Source organism: Xenopus tropicalis, chromosome 5 (genome assembly GCF_000004195.4).
Source record: "Xenopus tropicalis strain Nigerian chromosome 5, UCB_Xtro_10.0, whole genome shotgun sequence".
Classification (NCBI taxonomy): domain Eukaryota; kingdom Metazoa; phylum Chordata; class Amphibia; order Anura; family Pipidae; genus Xenopus; species Xenopus tropicalis.
Window position 1 is genome coordinate 51,689,156 of NC_030681.2, and position 15,916 is coordinate 51,705,071.

A 15,916-nucleotide genomic window follows, 5' to 3' on the forward strand; every position below is an offset into this window, starting at 1 on the left:
TTAGTTAGCTTGGGAAATGATAACCTAGCATAAACATGAAGGAAATATGATCAATACAGGCTTCTACAGTCTTGTATGTGCCCAAACAATCAGGTTGTGGGTAGAGAACCAGAATCCAAAATAGAATCCAAAGGTAAAGACAAATCAGAATTTTGTATTACCAATGCTTTGAGTTCCACTTTCACTAATTCACATATGGAAACCATTTTAGGAACGGTATAGTATGGCAAGTACTTTAATAAGTAATTGAAATTTACTGTAGATTAAAGATGACATTTTCCAACATTGCATCAAACATTTTACAGCCCATATGAACTCTTCTGTAACTTCATTATTTTAACACATGGAATAAAACACCCCCAAGTATGGTATCCCTTCTGTTTCTTATTTAACAGGTGTTAATGAATTACAGATGGAATCCTACCTGCATTTTCTTTTCCATTTTTCGCAAGAATACAATGCTAAAAAAATATAATCAACACGTGGAAAGATATGAAATATTTCAGTTACCACTTAATCATGTTTTATTAACTTACAACACAGTTCATTTTATTTGTTTAACTTTTGAGATTCTATAAAATAACTTTATTAATATAGCTGTAAATTGGTTCAGCACAGTTAATGAGTCCCTTGATGGAAGTCTGTGTTTGCTTTCTCCTGTGCAGAGACCACTTTCATCTCATCTTCATACACTGGGAGTTTGTCTTTCTTCGAATTATAACTTCAAAATAATAGACTATATTGTTGTTACTCTAGGGCAGTGATCTCCAACCAATGGCTTTGGAGCAACATTTGCTCACCAACCCCTTTGATGTTGCTCTAAGGGGGGAGGGGGCTCTGTTTTTTTTTTGTCCTGTTTTTGTCCTTTTCAATCTGCTTATAATGTCATCTAATGTACTTGTAAAAAGTAATGATATCCCCTTGTGAGCTCAGTTTCTCCAGAGAAAACAACACCAACCTTTAATTATTGTTTAATTGTTCAATTAATTTTACTAGTTTAGTTGCATGTCTCTGCACTTTTTCCAGCTCATTAATTTCCTTTTAAAGGCTTGGAGCCCAGAACTCCACTGCATATTCAAAAAAGAGGCAAAATTATGTTTTTATCTATGCCTTTTTAATGCAAGAAAAACACCGTATTTGCGTTAGTAGACACTGCCTAGAGTTTTACAGTCTGTTTTCCTCAAAACCCAAAACCCTTCTCAATTAAGGGCAAATTTATCAAAATATGAGATAAATTCTATTTATTCCTATGTAATTTTTAGAAGTGAATTTATCAGTTTGTGGAGAGTTCACCATTTCATAAATACGCTTTTAAAAATCCCATATAAATGAATAAAAAGTGGGTAGGTAGCAAGATAGCAGCTCCCAGTAGATATCAGAATAGCACTAAATAGTAGGAAATCCAAGTCCAGCTTGGGACTCCTCCAGTTACATGGGAGTAGGAGAAACAATAGGTTACCTGAAAGCAGTTCTAATGTGTAGCGCTGGCTCTTTCTGAAAGCTCAGACTTGGGCACAATGCACTGAGATGGCTGCCTACACACCAATATATTAAAAAATACATTTGTTAGTCCAAAAATAAAATTTTAAATGGTGGAGTGAATTATGTGCTATGCAAACAGTGTAATTAAGAAATAAAAAGTACTCCATTAAAATCATGACAGAATCCCTTTAAGATGAATGATTTTTATGTGTTATTTTTTATATATAGGCATTAAGGTTGAACGTGACGTACGTCTTTTTTCAACCTAACTTACTATGTTACTATGTTACATACAATGGCTAAATGAGAAGCAACACACGTATGCTCTGGTAACTTCTCCCACCAGTCTATATCTGCTGTATGCCAAGGTCGAAATAGGGCATTTGTTTTCTACGCACTTTACATTAACATTTAGTGGGGTTGAATCCTTGTAAAAGCATTATTAACAGCATTATTAACAACATTGTTAACACAATAAACTAACCATGTCGAAACTCTAACGTTACTAGAACAATTAACTAACTATTCCCATAGGATATCTATGCTACCCCTTCATGACTATATAAAAAGGTTTTGCTTAGAAAGCTAACAAATTGTGTAAAATGGGTAAAATGTGAAAATGTAAAGTTGAACTACTTATTATAAAATGAAGCTAACATTATTTTCCTTTGACAAGCATTAAAATATAGTGCTTAACTTGTGAGACCCCACTGAAAGATATTTGTAAGTGAACAGGAAAAGCAATACCAAAAATGTTTCCTTATTCTGGGCATCATGGATCATGTTGATTGCTATGGGCATGAGGTTCAGTAGGAGCAATAACCTTTCAGGGTTATGTCAAAGTGTATGCGCTACATTATTTAGCTGCAAAGCCTACCTGCAGCACTCTCCAGCCCAGGGTAAAATAAACACCACACCACTTACGTAAGTAGGTCTCTGAAAAATGTTTACAATATATTCAAAGGTATATTTAGGAAACTAAATTTAGTATGATGTGCTTGTTTCATACAAATAAATGTTTCCAGAAACACAGGATATTTGAATAGTGAAGCAATAGCTTTTGCAACAGCAGGGGTCAAATAAAAACATATGTTTGTAGATCATTGTTAACCTTCTTATGGACATTCTAATAGAGCAAGTATGTATCCAGTTATAAATCTAGATAAAAATCATGCTATTAGTCTTACTTTCTGGAGGAAAAACATATGTTGTTGAATATTTAGGCAAATTATGTGCCAAAGGTATAAAGATGAAACAGAAATGTAGGGTTGTAGAACCTACTGCTTTAGTTTGTATTTGTGTATAAAATTTGTGTGTACTCACCCATTATCAATATATAGGAGATTAAGACATTTTGTGCATTAAGCTACTAAGAAATGCCCTCCCCCTAGACAAACCAGGAATTGTTTGTCCATATATTGCTATATACTTCAAGCTGGCCGACTATATTGACAAACAATCCCTGTTTTGTTTAAAGGGGAGGGCATATCTTAGTAGAGAGGATCTTTTGTTGTTGTCTATATGACTTTTGTGGTCACAGCCTCATTGCACCCACACCTAGTGGTTTAAAATTTAGTGGTGAGCACAACTTTCCCTTTTTTACATTCTGTGCATGTGTTTGTCCATATATTGCAATATAATTCAAGCTGGCCAACTACATCAAAGTCATCCCCGGTCTTTATTAAGAATTCTACTGCTTCAATATACCTTTAACAAAGGGACTAGGTTTTACCTGCAACTTACTTGCTTTCAAGGTTAAAACCCCCAAATGGTCACCCTTTTATTGGCCCATTAGGATCACCTGACTGTAGCTGGAAACATATATTACCTTTTGTTCCAAAATTTGTGTGTACCATGATTCCTTAAAGATACACTACTATAATAAAACTGTATTTCTCCTCATGAGTTGCCACCCTAGGCACAGGCCCTCTGGTACCTATGTATAAATACGCCATTGATAATATTCATATGATCCAATATAGCGCAAGTGCATGTTTCCATACTCCACATTAAATAATTTAGCAGTTTTTGGTTGTATGTTAGTTGCACTGGAAACTTAAAAGTGAAAGTCTTTTCACTTTTATAGCTGATTGGCTGATCGGCAGTCAACCTAATGCGACTTCCAAGTTTAGATAGCTGAGCTGGGTAGAGAAGATTCCCATAATGCACTGTTCCTGCACAGACACTACGACCAGTATGGCAGACACAAGTAGGGGGAGGAGATCAGACATTTTACAATGGAAAAGTGCATTTTCGGAGCAGGGTGACGGTGGTTTGTGAGCCAACAGGTGCAGGGATCGGAGCAGGGGGGGGGGGGGATTTGTGAGCTGGCCGGTCCGGGGACTGGCTTGTGCTTTTCAGCAATAGCCCATACAGACATGCTGGACAAGATGGCGGCGCTGTTCACTGAAACAAGTATGTAGTTTCTAGTATGTGTATTTCTGTAAATCTTTCATTAGGCAAGCCAGAAATATAGCGTTTTTACTCAGCAATAGTAGTACTATTTAATAGTGTGCTTAATAGATTTTGACTTTCCTTGTCCTTTAAATTGAATCTTGCCCATAAGTTTTATATGTGATGAGCCATAAAATAACGTTTTCTTATAAAACTGAATCTGGCCCATTTTATTTTATTTACTTTAAACACTTTCATTTTGGTGAAAGGTAAGCCCCATATGGTGGTCCTAACTATTTACCTCTGGTCATATTCTTCCATAGGCTGGTGCCTCACCATGTTGTTGCTTGTGTCCTGACCTGACCATTGGTCTTAGTCACAGACTTAACCCTTACCCACCATTAGCTTTTATAAAGAGCGATATTGCCAAGACCAAAGCATAAGTTTCACAGGCTTAATCCAGCCTGCATGTGGCTTTTAAAGGAGAGAGATTGCTACAGAATAACTCTGCTAAAGTACAGAAATACACAAAAATGGGGGCGGGGTGGGAGGAATCACTCCATGGCTAAATGACTATGAAGATTTTCACTCATCCAGGTCATGGGATATCTAGTATAAATAAATCTACTCGGATGAGTAGTGAAACGTCTTCAATGATTACTTAACAGTACAATGTACAATGAGTACAATAGAAATGTGACTGATTTGACCAAATTAGCAATAATCATAGAAAGACAGAGGATTTATCAATGCACACTTCCTGGTCCCTTGTTTCACTGGTAATTTAGTATTGGTAGTACAAGTGCATATTTTTATTGATGCATACAGAAGTTTTTAGTTCTTTGTGGATCAGTGCTTGGCTGTTGAAACTATCTCTTATCTATTCAGTTGTCTTTTACTGCTATTTAGGGCTCTGGCACACGGGGAGATTAGTCGCCCGTGACAAAACTCCCTGTTCGCGGGCGACTAATCTCCCCAGATTGCCATCCCACCGGCGAAAATGTAAATTGCCGATGGGATGGCATACGCGGCGGCACGATTTCACTGAAATTGCGCAAGTTGCCTCGAGAGGAAACTTCAGTGAAATCGCGCCGCTGCGTATGCCATTCCACCGGCGATTTACATTTTCGCCGTTGGGATGGCATTTCGGGGAGATTAGTCACCCGAGACACGGGAGGTTGATAGTTTCAACAGCCAAGCACTGATCCACAAAGAACTAAAAACTTCTGTATGCATAAATAAAAATATGCACTGCATTTTCCCTCACCTCTTCTGCAGCTTGTGTACTGTACTTATGTACCTTATTATTAGTAGAAATGGAGAAATACATTTGTTACATAAGGAGTGTGTATTTGCCAGTTCTCTCCACCTGCTGTGCTCAAGTTCAGTCATGCAAACGAATACAAATTTTCATTCCCTTGATGAAACCAAAGATGTACGACACTTAAATTTGCTTTCAAGGTGGCAGCATTAATTACTGAGATGCTTTCCTTCTACTGCATGGAACAATCTAACACAGGGTATTCGTTATTACTTTTATTGCTGACGTTCTCATTGTCTTAATAATTTTCTGTAAAACCCATTAGCTATTATATGGAAAAACTAAGAGTCACAATGAATAAACAAATATCTACAAGGACAAACATGCTTCATAGCCTGTTAATAAATGTTATATACCAGGGCTTCCTGCCTGATGCACAGCTTCCAGTTTTACTTGCCAGCCTCACAGTGCCTTGCTGGTATTTAGGCTTGTTTTTCTAATATTTGTTAAATGATACCAGTGTATCCAATGAAAATAGGTTAAATAATGTAACTGGAACCCACCTGGGATAAGTGGAACTAACCAGAGTTTGGAGTTATGTTTATGGCCTTCTAGAGCAATTTGCTGAACCTAATAGACTTTGTTTATTGAATGTTTCTTTCCTGGAGGTTAGAAGCCACTAATCCCGGATTTGCTTTACTTGTTTTCACAGGTGACCTGTAACAGTTTCACCATTAGCGATGGGGAGATGCAAGACGTTGGTGTTGGCCTGTATCCCAGGTAATGCATACACTGGCTTATTCAGAGTTACTAAATTACTTTTTAGTTCTTTGGGTAGCCAGAGGGGTTTATCAAAAGAAAACTACTTCCACTGTTAAATTGCAAGGAAATAAGGAAAAAAAATGGTTAAAAAAAATGGTTTTCAGACTGCCTCATTACAGCAAAAGAAATTATTCATGAAGGCCAGTACTGATGGCTTTTTGTTTAAGTTTTAGCATGTGGCTTTCACTGAGGTGGAAGACAAGTTAAATGCTGTGACCAGAGGCCCAATTTTATATTTCATGCAGCAACTGAGTATGGTAATGTAAGCAGTAAAACGGAGAGCGAGATTTTCATTTTACCAAAATACTTAACTTTCTCACAGCTGGAAACACATATCAGTTGTTCCTGTTAAAGTCTGTGACCTGCAAAACTTGATTTATACATCTGTCAGCTAAAAAATATCCACAGAATAATATGTTGTATATACTGTATGGCACCTTACTGGGTTTCTTAATAACCTTTATTATAAGCTTTAGCTTTGTACTAATGTGTACAAAATGCTAAGGGGTTAATGGAATAATGGGAAAATGTTTGTTCTACATTTACTAACCCAGATGTTTGTTTGTGAAGAGCAAACCACTAAATCATATGTGGCTTGTTACTTTGGGCCAATAGAACTAAAGCAAGCTAAGTGCTTACTTATGAGGATGAATAACAAAGCACAATTAGCAACTGTGGCTCACATGAGGGGTCAGTCACATTACCCCGGTAGTGCTCACTTAGCAAGCACGTGCACCTCTGGGCTTAGGTGAGGAGAGGGCTCCATTGCAGGCTGCACTTTCTACTGCTCCCTAACTTGCACATCTCAATGTCACTCAAGTTAGAAGAAGAGCAGGGGATGGCAGAGGGACAAATATGTGCCTCCCCCCACCAATAATACAGATATTAATGCAGTTGTAGAAAAAGCTACAGGTCTTTGTGGGCTAAGTCTAATTGCTGCCTTTTTTTGCACTTTGCACATTACTTTAAGCTTTGATGACCCCTATGAATTTGTTCATCTTGTGGACTTAATCTGCTTCATATTCTGTGTAATTGTGCAGAACATTTTCTTATGCTTTGCCACTGAATCAGCAGACCTGAAAAGTCAGAACAGTGATAAAATGTTTATTAGTAAATTATTGTTGCATATTCAAATAATGGTGAGGTTATTTATAGTCCTATGTAGTGTGTTTATTAACAACCACTTATCACTATTGTATATAGCAACCACTTATCACTATTGTACTCTGGCTTACTTTTATTTCCAAATATGCCAAAGGAATATTACTAAAGGTATTACAGGTTAAATAAGATTTTCCATAAAGCCAGATGCAATTCAATCAGAAAAACATATCTGTTTATCACATGAAGATTCTGTTGAAGTCTATGGGAAAAAATTCAATATTGCCCATAAGTTTTCATGTGATGAACCATAAAATATTGTTTTCCCATGAAACTGAATCTGGCCTATTATATTCAAATAACTTAATAACACTTTTATTTTTTCTGTTACTGTTCCTTTAAGGTAAGCACGATATGGTAGTCCTAACTTTATAATATTTACCTCTGGTCATATTTTTTCATAGGTTGGCACCTCACCGTGTTGTTGCTTTTCTTGGGAAAACTGTGTCCTCACCTGAGCATTGGTCTCAGACTGAACTCTGAGACTCTCAGTCACAGACTTGAACCTTACCCACCATTAGCTTTTATAAGGAGAGATTTTGCCAAGACCAAAGCATTGGTTTCACAGGCTTAATCCAGCCTGCATGTGGCTTTTAAACCATTGCCCAGACCAACACCTATTTTATAGCCATAAACACACCATTAAAGGGACGGGTGTGGGTGTACTGCAACCTCATGGAAGTTTGGCCATACTTTCTACAGAATAACTCTGCTAAAGTACAGAAATACACAAAAATAATGGGAGGGAGTGGAAGCATTCCAAGACTTAAGTATATGAGTACAATGGAAATGTGACTGATTTGACCAGATTAGCAATAATCATAGAAAGACCGAGGATTTATCAGTGCGCACTTCCTGGTCCCCTGTTTCACAAGTCCTTTTGGATTTGTATTGTAAGTGCATAACATTTGTGGAAATCGGTTTTCCGTGTCTAGGTTTGTCACCTACCTTGTATTAATCCACCCTGTGAAACCAATGTATTAAGAGAAAACATAAATAGCAAGTATTTTTTTCACGAAAACTTGGCCATCATAATTGTCTTAGTTCTCCAGAACTTGCAGGATAGCAGTAAAATCAGCACTGCATATTTGAATGTGACATCTTGTGAGTAAAGGCAGCGCATGGTTTCATTATAAGACATATAAATTGTTCCTATATAAAGGTATCGTTCCCGGCATACAAATATGCATTTCCATTGTGCTATGAGGATTAAAAGAAAATAAACTTTGAATATATAGGGGGTGAAATGGGATAATGATTCTGTGTAGATTCTTCATTGCCTCCAATACTATAAGCACCACTTGTTTAAGCAGGTATTCGGTGGCTGCCCCGCTGTTAATGAGAAGGCTAAGCCTGGCAATTAATAATACAAGCACAAAAGGACCTTTCACCTTTCCTGGGCTAAAGGTGTTTCACCGCAATCAAAAACAGGTTTTGGCATTCCTAAAGTGCTTGTTTAGCGATTGTATTAGCATAGGACTGAATTCTATGTTACTGTTCATTTTTTCATATTGTGTATACATATGTTAATACCATTATCCAGAAACCTGTTATCCAGAAAGGTCAGAATTACAGGAAGGCCATATATTAAAAAATGATGTCCTTTTTTCTTTAATAATAAAACAGTGCCCTGACCCAAATTACAGAAAGATCCATATCCGGAAAATCCCAGGGCATTTTGGATAACAGATCCCATACCTACTACAGTAATTTCTTTAGGAAAATGAATGACTGCACTTACAAAATAAAAAAACTGTGTTGTTTATTTTAACCAATTTTAAGCGCTGCTCTTGCAGTTCTGTTGCCTAGATGTAATACCATTGCTTTAAAGGAAAACACAGGACTGTTTCCCTTCATTTCCAGTTACATCAAACACTTCAAGCAAGAAAAAACAAACATTTATAATGTAGGATGTTTAGTTATTAATGAAATGTAAAAAATACTTTAGCCTTCAGTGTTAGCCTGTAATATACTGTCTATAATATATTTTTGTTGGTGCACACACTGAGGTGCTTATATAAATAATCTTTTAAGCTACTGTATGCAAGTAAATAGTATTTAGAATCGATGTGTGTATTTACAAAAACAGGGCTTATAAGTTTCAAAATGATGATCATAAAATTGACAAGCCACCATACCTCGTCAAGGTAAACCCCATATGGTGGTTCTAACTATTTACCTCTTGTTATATCTTCTGACCAGGGCACTGGTTTTATTCACAGGGTATAGCCCTCCCCCACCATTAGCTTATAGGAGAGAGATTGCTAGACCAACACCAATTTTTAAAGGCCTAAGACCACCAATTGGTTTGGCCATTCTTCCTGCAGAATAACTCTGCTAAAGTATAAAATTACACAAACAGGGGTTGTGGGAGCACTCCAAGACTAAGTAAAATATATAAGTACAATGAATCGGATCTGGCTAAATGACCAGTGCACATTCCCTGATCCCCTGGTTCACTAGTAATTTAGTATCTATGCATATTTAGCAAAAACAGGGGTTTTTAGTTATAAAGTTATGATCATAAAATTGACAAACCTCCATACCACTGTCCTGGGGTATTATAAATGGAATTGGCCCTGTATTTATCCTGCTGTGTGCTCCCGTTCGCTAAAAACAGCTTTGGCTTCTTCCATCTTCTGTTTGTTCTGGTCCAGGAAGCGCATGCACTGTAGAGTGCCATGTTATAATGTTGTGAATCCTCCAAACACCCATAAAAGTTTCCTTGTGGGTCTGTTTTATGGGAATGGTAAAATCTTACACTGGTAAAAAACACTGCCAAGATTGATATGAAAATGCAGTACAAAGGGGATCAAGCTTACTGGCTGTTTCTACGGGAGATCTTCAAGGCCAACATCCATATTATAAAGGCATAAGTCCAACATAGTGGTGCTATAAATCTATGCAAGTTGTAGCAAGTTTATCACTTGGCTTGTGCCCTTTGTGATTAATGTTCAAAATCACCCCTTGCCATCCCCCCCATGGCTGTTGTATTATGTTAACTGACAGTCATATATTCATAAGTGGTATTGGTTGTATTACAGGTATCTTAGGAAAAGTGTTTTGTGACCAAAGTGTTGGCTCACTGGCTGTTCCTCTCTCCCTGTAGCTTTTTCGTGGGAGATATCTTCAAGTTCACCATCCCTGGAATGTTATAAATATATGGAAGTTGGATGTAGCAACTTTATCATTTGGCTTGTTTCACCCCGAGTGATTGTGTGAAATCGCCCCCTTGCCATCCTCCCATTGCTGGCTATAGGAATTGGGTTAAAATGGCAGCACTCACAATATTCATAAAACGTGCAAGTGCAAGTGCAAGTGTGTGTTTTAAGGCAAAAAACCCAAGTAATTGGCATGCCAAGATCTGGCCCTCCCACCCTCCCCATGCCAATAGACTGTTGGTTTTCAGCTTTCTCATTTCTTGTATTTAATGTCAATTCTTTTTTTAGTCCCATGAAATAAAGTTCTCTTTCAAACAGTCAAAGGAATGTTACTGGACCCTGTTTTAACCCAAGTCATTGGCCCTCCCACCCTCCCCATGCCAATAGACTGTTGGTTTTCAGCTTTCTCATTTCTTGTATTTAATGTCAGTTCTTTTTTAAATCCCATGAAGTAAAGTTTGGGCAAATCTCTTCAATAAAAGTCATGTACTCAATATATAAAACATGTTACATATCTCTGTATACTAAAAAGCAACTCTCTGTGCACTTTAAAGGTAACTTAAATACCCTGATTAATTAGCCAGTATTGGTGAGCTGCCTGTCAATGTTAGCACCGTATTGTTCCTCTTTAATAAAGGAAAACTCAGCATAATCCTCTGCGCCAGCATTGCTGAGCAGTCCCCGAGGGCTGTGCGAACATCAATTATATTGACTAGTCAGCCAATTTGAAGAAGGTAGGGGGCATTAATATACTGTAAGTAAAACGTAAAATTCAGTTTGAAGTTTTCAAGTCCCTGACAGACATCCCTCCCAGAAAGGCAATGTTATTTTCATGTTTCATCTGTTTTTTTTCTAGCAAAGATAATCGTATTTTAGATATTGCATCTACAGTATTTCATTAGTTATACAGAAGACCTTATACAATTTAATTTTAATTCTATTACTTTTCATACATTGCTTCTTTAGTAAAAAAACATTTTTATTTAGTGGTTTCTTATTATTGTTGAATAATATCCTTTTATTTTACAATAGGGAGTACATAATTCCCTTTATAATCAGTATCTTCTGATTCCAGCTGTATATAATGTATGTAATGGCCTTCTAATGTAAACTAGTTATGGCATTCTAGTATATGTATAGTATAGACAGCTAGTAAGCTGTAAGAGCAGATTTCTGTTTTCCACCAATGAGATTTGTAGTGTAGGGTAATTGCCTAGGCAATACCTGCTTATTGTACAGCACTAATTTGCACTTTATAGATGTGTGAAAATAATAATAGTGCGGGGGCTCCAGTTGGTAGGGCATAGTGACTAAAAATCCCATGGAGCATACAGTGTGATCCTGGGCACTGGGGGCAGACACCTGTGGTAATACTGGGGACCATTTATTAACCATAGGATTTTTTTTTCTGATTTTTAGCGCTACAAGTTGCAGGAAAAAAAAAGTCACAACTAAAAATCCAAATCCAACAATTCACCAGCTAATACTTGCTGAGATCATGTAGAGGTCAATGGCAGATGTCCCTTCCCTCCCCTGAAAGATCCTTCTTTTGCCTCGAAACTTAGAGGTTTCAGAATTTTGACGCTGGTTTTTGGACCGACAATTCAAAAAAAGTTGCCGTTTCCTGCACAGACCTTTTGCAAATATCAAACTGTTGAAATGAGTTTAGTCGAATTTTTAAAAAGAAAAAAACGAGAAATGTTAGAGTTTTTAGTAAGTCTGCCCCTTACTCTGTGATATGTTGATTATGCCACAGATATACTGTGTACAAATGATTTACCCTAAAGAGTAAGCATTAACATAAAACTGGAACAGTAACTTTATTAATGTAAGCATTTTGCATTTGCTACACGCCTAGATGTAATGGTATGTCTGACATGTGTAATAGTCACTCTGTAATGATTACTGATAGACATCCTCTCACTGATACTTATGATTATTATGTTTTGCATTGAAATTATCTTTACCCGCTTTTAATAACATCTTGGTGAAACTGTTTGCAGTAAAATGCACTATAATAACATGTTTTTGGAAAAAAAATTCAGGAAACCGGAAAAGAACAAATGCTGCCCTCAAGCAATGGATATTTAATGCTCAGCTAAGGCCACTACCATGTAAAATGAGTTGGGAATTGCCTGAGTGAGGCACCATTAGTCACAACATAAACATTCCAGTAACTGTACGAGACATCACTATTGCTGCTTTGCAGACATAAATTACTCCTGCCCTGCAGTAACCTGCTGCAAAAAAGGAATCAATGAATTTGCTACAGTTGAGTGTAGGTTAGATCTGCCCATAAGCTCAGCCAGATTTTACTACACCCTATCCAGAGCAGAAAACCAGGATAGTGCCTCTTGGCATGCTTGGAGCATCAATGGCTCAGGTTTAAAACAGACAGGGAACATTTGACCACCGCTGGATATCACTGTAAAAAAAAAAAAAAGATAAAATGGACAAGTAAAGAGATTCCATGGACCAGTGAGGATTCATATGATTGTATTTTATAGAACTTTACACACATAAATAAATATTACTCATTAAAAATCCCTAACATTGGGCAAAGTTAAACTTATGGACATTTACAACTCAAATCAACTCAAGTCATTTTTCTGTCTAAGAGGAATTGAACCTGGAAAAAAGAGATTTTTGTATATTGGAACTATCTATCCTCGCTAATTTAAAGCCGTCAATCATTAGAAAAGGTCTTAATGAGACCAAAGGATACTTTCAAAATCCAACCAATTAAAAAAATGGGATCACAAAATACAGAAAACTAGTACAGCAACCAAATAGCAAAAACTCAAAAATTAATTAAATGTATATTATTACAAAATACTTTACAACAGGAACTTAACCCCTCAAACATATCAAACATATATGCTACAAACCTTTGTTAGAGATGTAATAAAGATATTGGAGACATGCTTTATATATGGTGGTCCAGTGACAAAATGCAACAACTTTGGTCTTCTGTTCTACCTTTAATAACCTCATAATTCATAATGAATGTATTATGACTCCTGAAGCTATGCTACTAAATGTCTACAACAAACTGCCAAAAAAGCACTAGAAATACTTGTTTTTCAAATACTGAGTGCCTGCAGATTTCTGATTGCTAGAAACATAGATATACTGAACATATCCCAAATAACTAAAGAAGTTGCCAATAATCTAGAACAGTGCTGTCCAACTTCTGCGGTGCCGAGGGCCGGAATTTCTCTAGTATACATGGTGGAGGGCCGCTAATGGAAGCCAGTTTTGACCACTCCCCTTTTTGAAACCACACCCACTTCAAACCACACCTATTTTATCACAATGGTGGTAGCACAGCAAAATCCCAAACGCTTGGTGCTTACTGTGGGGATATCAACAATCATTCATATGGGAAAGAATTATGTCATATTAAGATATACCCTTAAATTCCATATGCCTCCTCCTCCCCTGTGGATAGCAGAGCAACCCCCAGTACATAATTACACACCTTAGGGACCATTTAATGGCTATTTCCAACTGCTAACAAACTCCCACAAACCCCTGCCAGGTTCACCTCCCACAAGCAGCATAGGGCAAGCAGAGTATGGCACACACAGGCAGCAATCTGCCTGCCCTACCCTGCCTGTGTGTGCCATACTCTGCCTGCCCTACCCTGCCTGTGTGTGCCATACTCTGCCTGCCCTACCCTGCCTGTGTGTGCCATACTCTGCCTGCCCTACCCTGCCTGTGTGTGCCATACTCTGCCTGCCCTACCCTGCCTGTGTGTGCCATACTCTGCCTGCCCTACCCTGCCTGTGTGTGCCATACTCTGCCTGCCCTATCCTGACTGTGTGTGTCATACTCTACCTGCCCTATGCTGGCTGTATGTGCCATACTCTGCCTGCCCTATGCTGGCTGTATGTGCCATGCTCTGCCTGCCCTACCCTGCCTGTGTGTACCATACCCTCCCTGCCCTATGCTGCCTGTGTGCGCCATACTCTGCCTACCCTATGCTCCCTGTGTTAGCCATACTCTGCCTGCCCTACCCTGCCTGTGTGTACCATACCCTCCCTGCCCTATGCTCCCTGTGTGTGCCATACACACAGGCAGTATAGTCCAGGCAGTACCTACAGTACCTATGTCTGAGGTGTGAAGAAGTGAACAATAGGGGTGATTGCAGCCTGAGCCTGAGGTGTGAACACTGCAGGGGGTGAACAATGCAGGTATTAAAAGGTGTGAAAAACACAGGGGATTACATTTTTAAACAATACAGGAGGATTACAGCCTGAATCTGAGGTGAGAACCATGCAGGGGGGGGGGGGGGGCAGTTAATCTCAGTACTGATACCATTTAAAGTTTACTCAAAGGTAAGCCATCAAAGCAGCCAGACAGGTGGGGGGCCACACAGAGGGGGGTTGCGGGCCGCCAGTTGGACAGCACTGATCTAGAATATGATTTAGTGATCCCAAGAAACTTTTCAGAAAAATAACACATCCGGGAAGTGTATCTTGATTGTGTTTACTTCGACCCTTATATTGTATTTGCAGGTGTCTTGTGAATTCTTTTTAAGATCATCTCCCATTGTAATAATCACATTTGCATCACAGTATAGTTATTTACTAGAGCCTACCATAGGAAACACCAAGCTATATTTCTTATAACAGGATTAGGCAGGGGAAGCCACCTCTGTTGACACAGCACAGACTCATTCTTTGATGTGTAATAAAGGAGTCACCTAAAATTGTTGCCTGCGGTGCCAGACCTATAAAGCAAACCACAAATAATGGAGCTTTATCCAAGCCACAATGTATGACTGGGACACAAAACTGAACAGTGTGCTACAAACATTTGTTTATTTGCTACAAAATGTTTTGAGTATCACAGACTTGTTCTCTAGTGCAAACAGGGACTATCCAAACCAGATATACTGTATGGTGCAGTTCTGAGGAGCAAGCAATATGGTATACATTTATATAGGAGTGTTGCAGCAGGAATTTTAGGCCCTCATTTATCAGCTATCACCTAATATTAGGTTTCTGGTGCAAGGATGACATCCCGGGAAAGGTCACAATCTGTTAAGAAAAATGTATAACACTTTCTATGGTTACAGCTTGTAGCGTTCCCAGTAGATAGACTAGTCCAATGTGGCTTGAGGGGCATAGATATGACATGTAAACCCTTCTTGCATTAGCATGTTGTGTTTAGGCTTACAGCACTTTCCATATAAATACTTACAAAATAAGATATGAAAATGTATTAAACAGAATTCAGGAGTTGCATTTTTTTTAGATGATTTTCTTATGCGCTTTAAGGCACCATAAATATCTGTACATTCTTGAAACCTGTCACTGTAATTCTTCATTCTCTATCCTTTTTTTCCAGTATGTCTTTGCTGAACCACAGTTGTGACCCAAACTGCGTGATTGTATTTGAAGGCACATGCCTGCTTCTCCGTACAGTCAAGGAAATCCCAAAGGGAGAGGAGGTAAGATAATTAACTTGTCCTTCTATCTGTCACAAACACCTGGAATGGACAGTATGCACCCATTTACATTCCCGACTGCTGCCTCATCAGCTCTTTCTGTATAAATTTTCTCTAAGTGTTTCTATCTCACTTGTAAAATATGATCAACATCAAACTGCCTAAATTTTCTGTGGGATG

General features: G+C 38.1%; 1 protein-coding gene across 5 annotated transcripts in view; it reads left to right on the forward strand.

The window, feature by feature from the left end:
• Nucleotides 1-15,916, forward strand: part of smyd3 (SET and MYND domain containing 3) — a 303,636-nt gene that overhangs the window by 202,286 nt on the left and 85,434 nt on the right. For all 5 annotated transcript variants that reach the window (XM_031902501.1, XM_004914626.4, XM_031902500.1 and 2 more), the window contains exons 7-8: nt 5,850-5,917; nt 15,637-15,739. In XM_031902501.1, the coding sequence (XP_031758361.1) occupies nt 5,850-5,917; nt 15,637-15,739 (171 nt within the window). The remainder of the gene's footprint in view (nt 1-5,849; nt 5,918-15,636; nt 15,740-15,916) is intronic.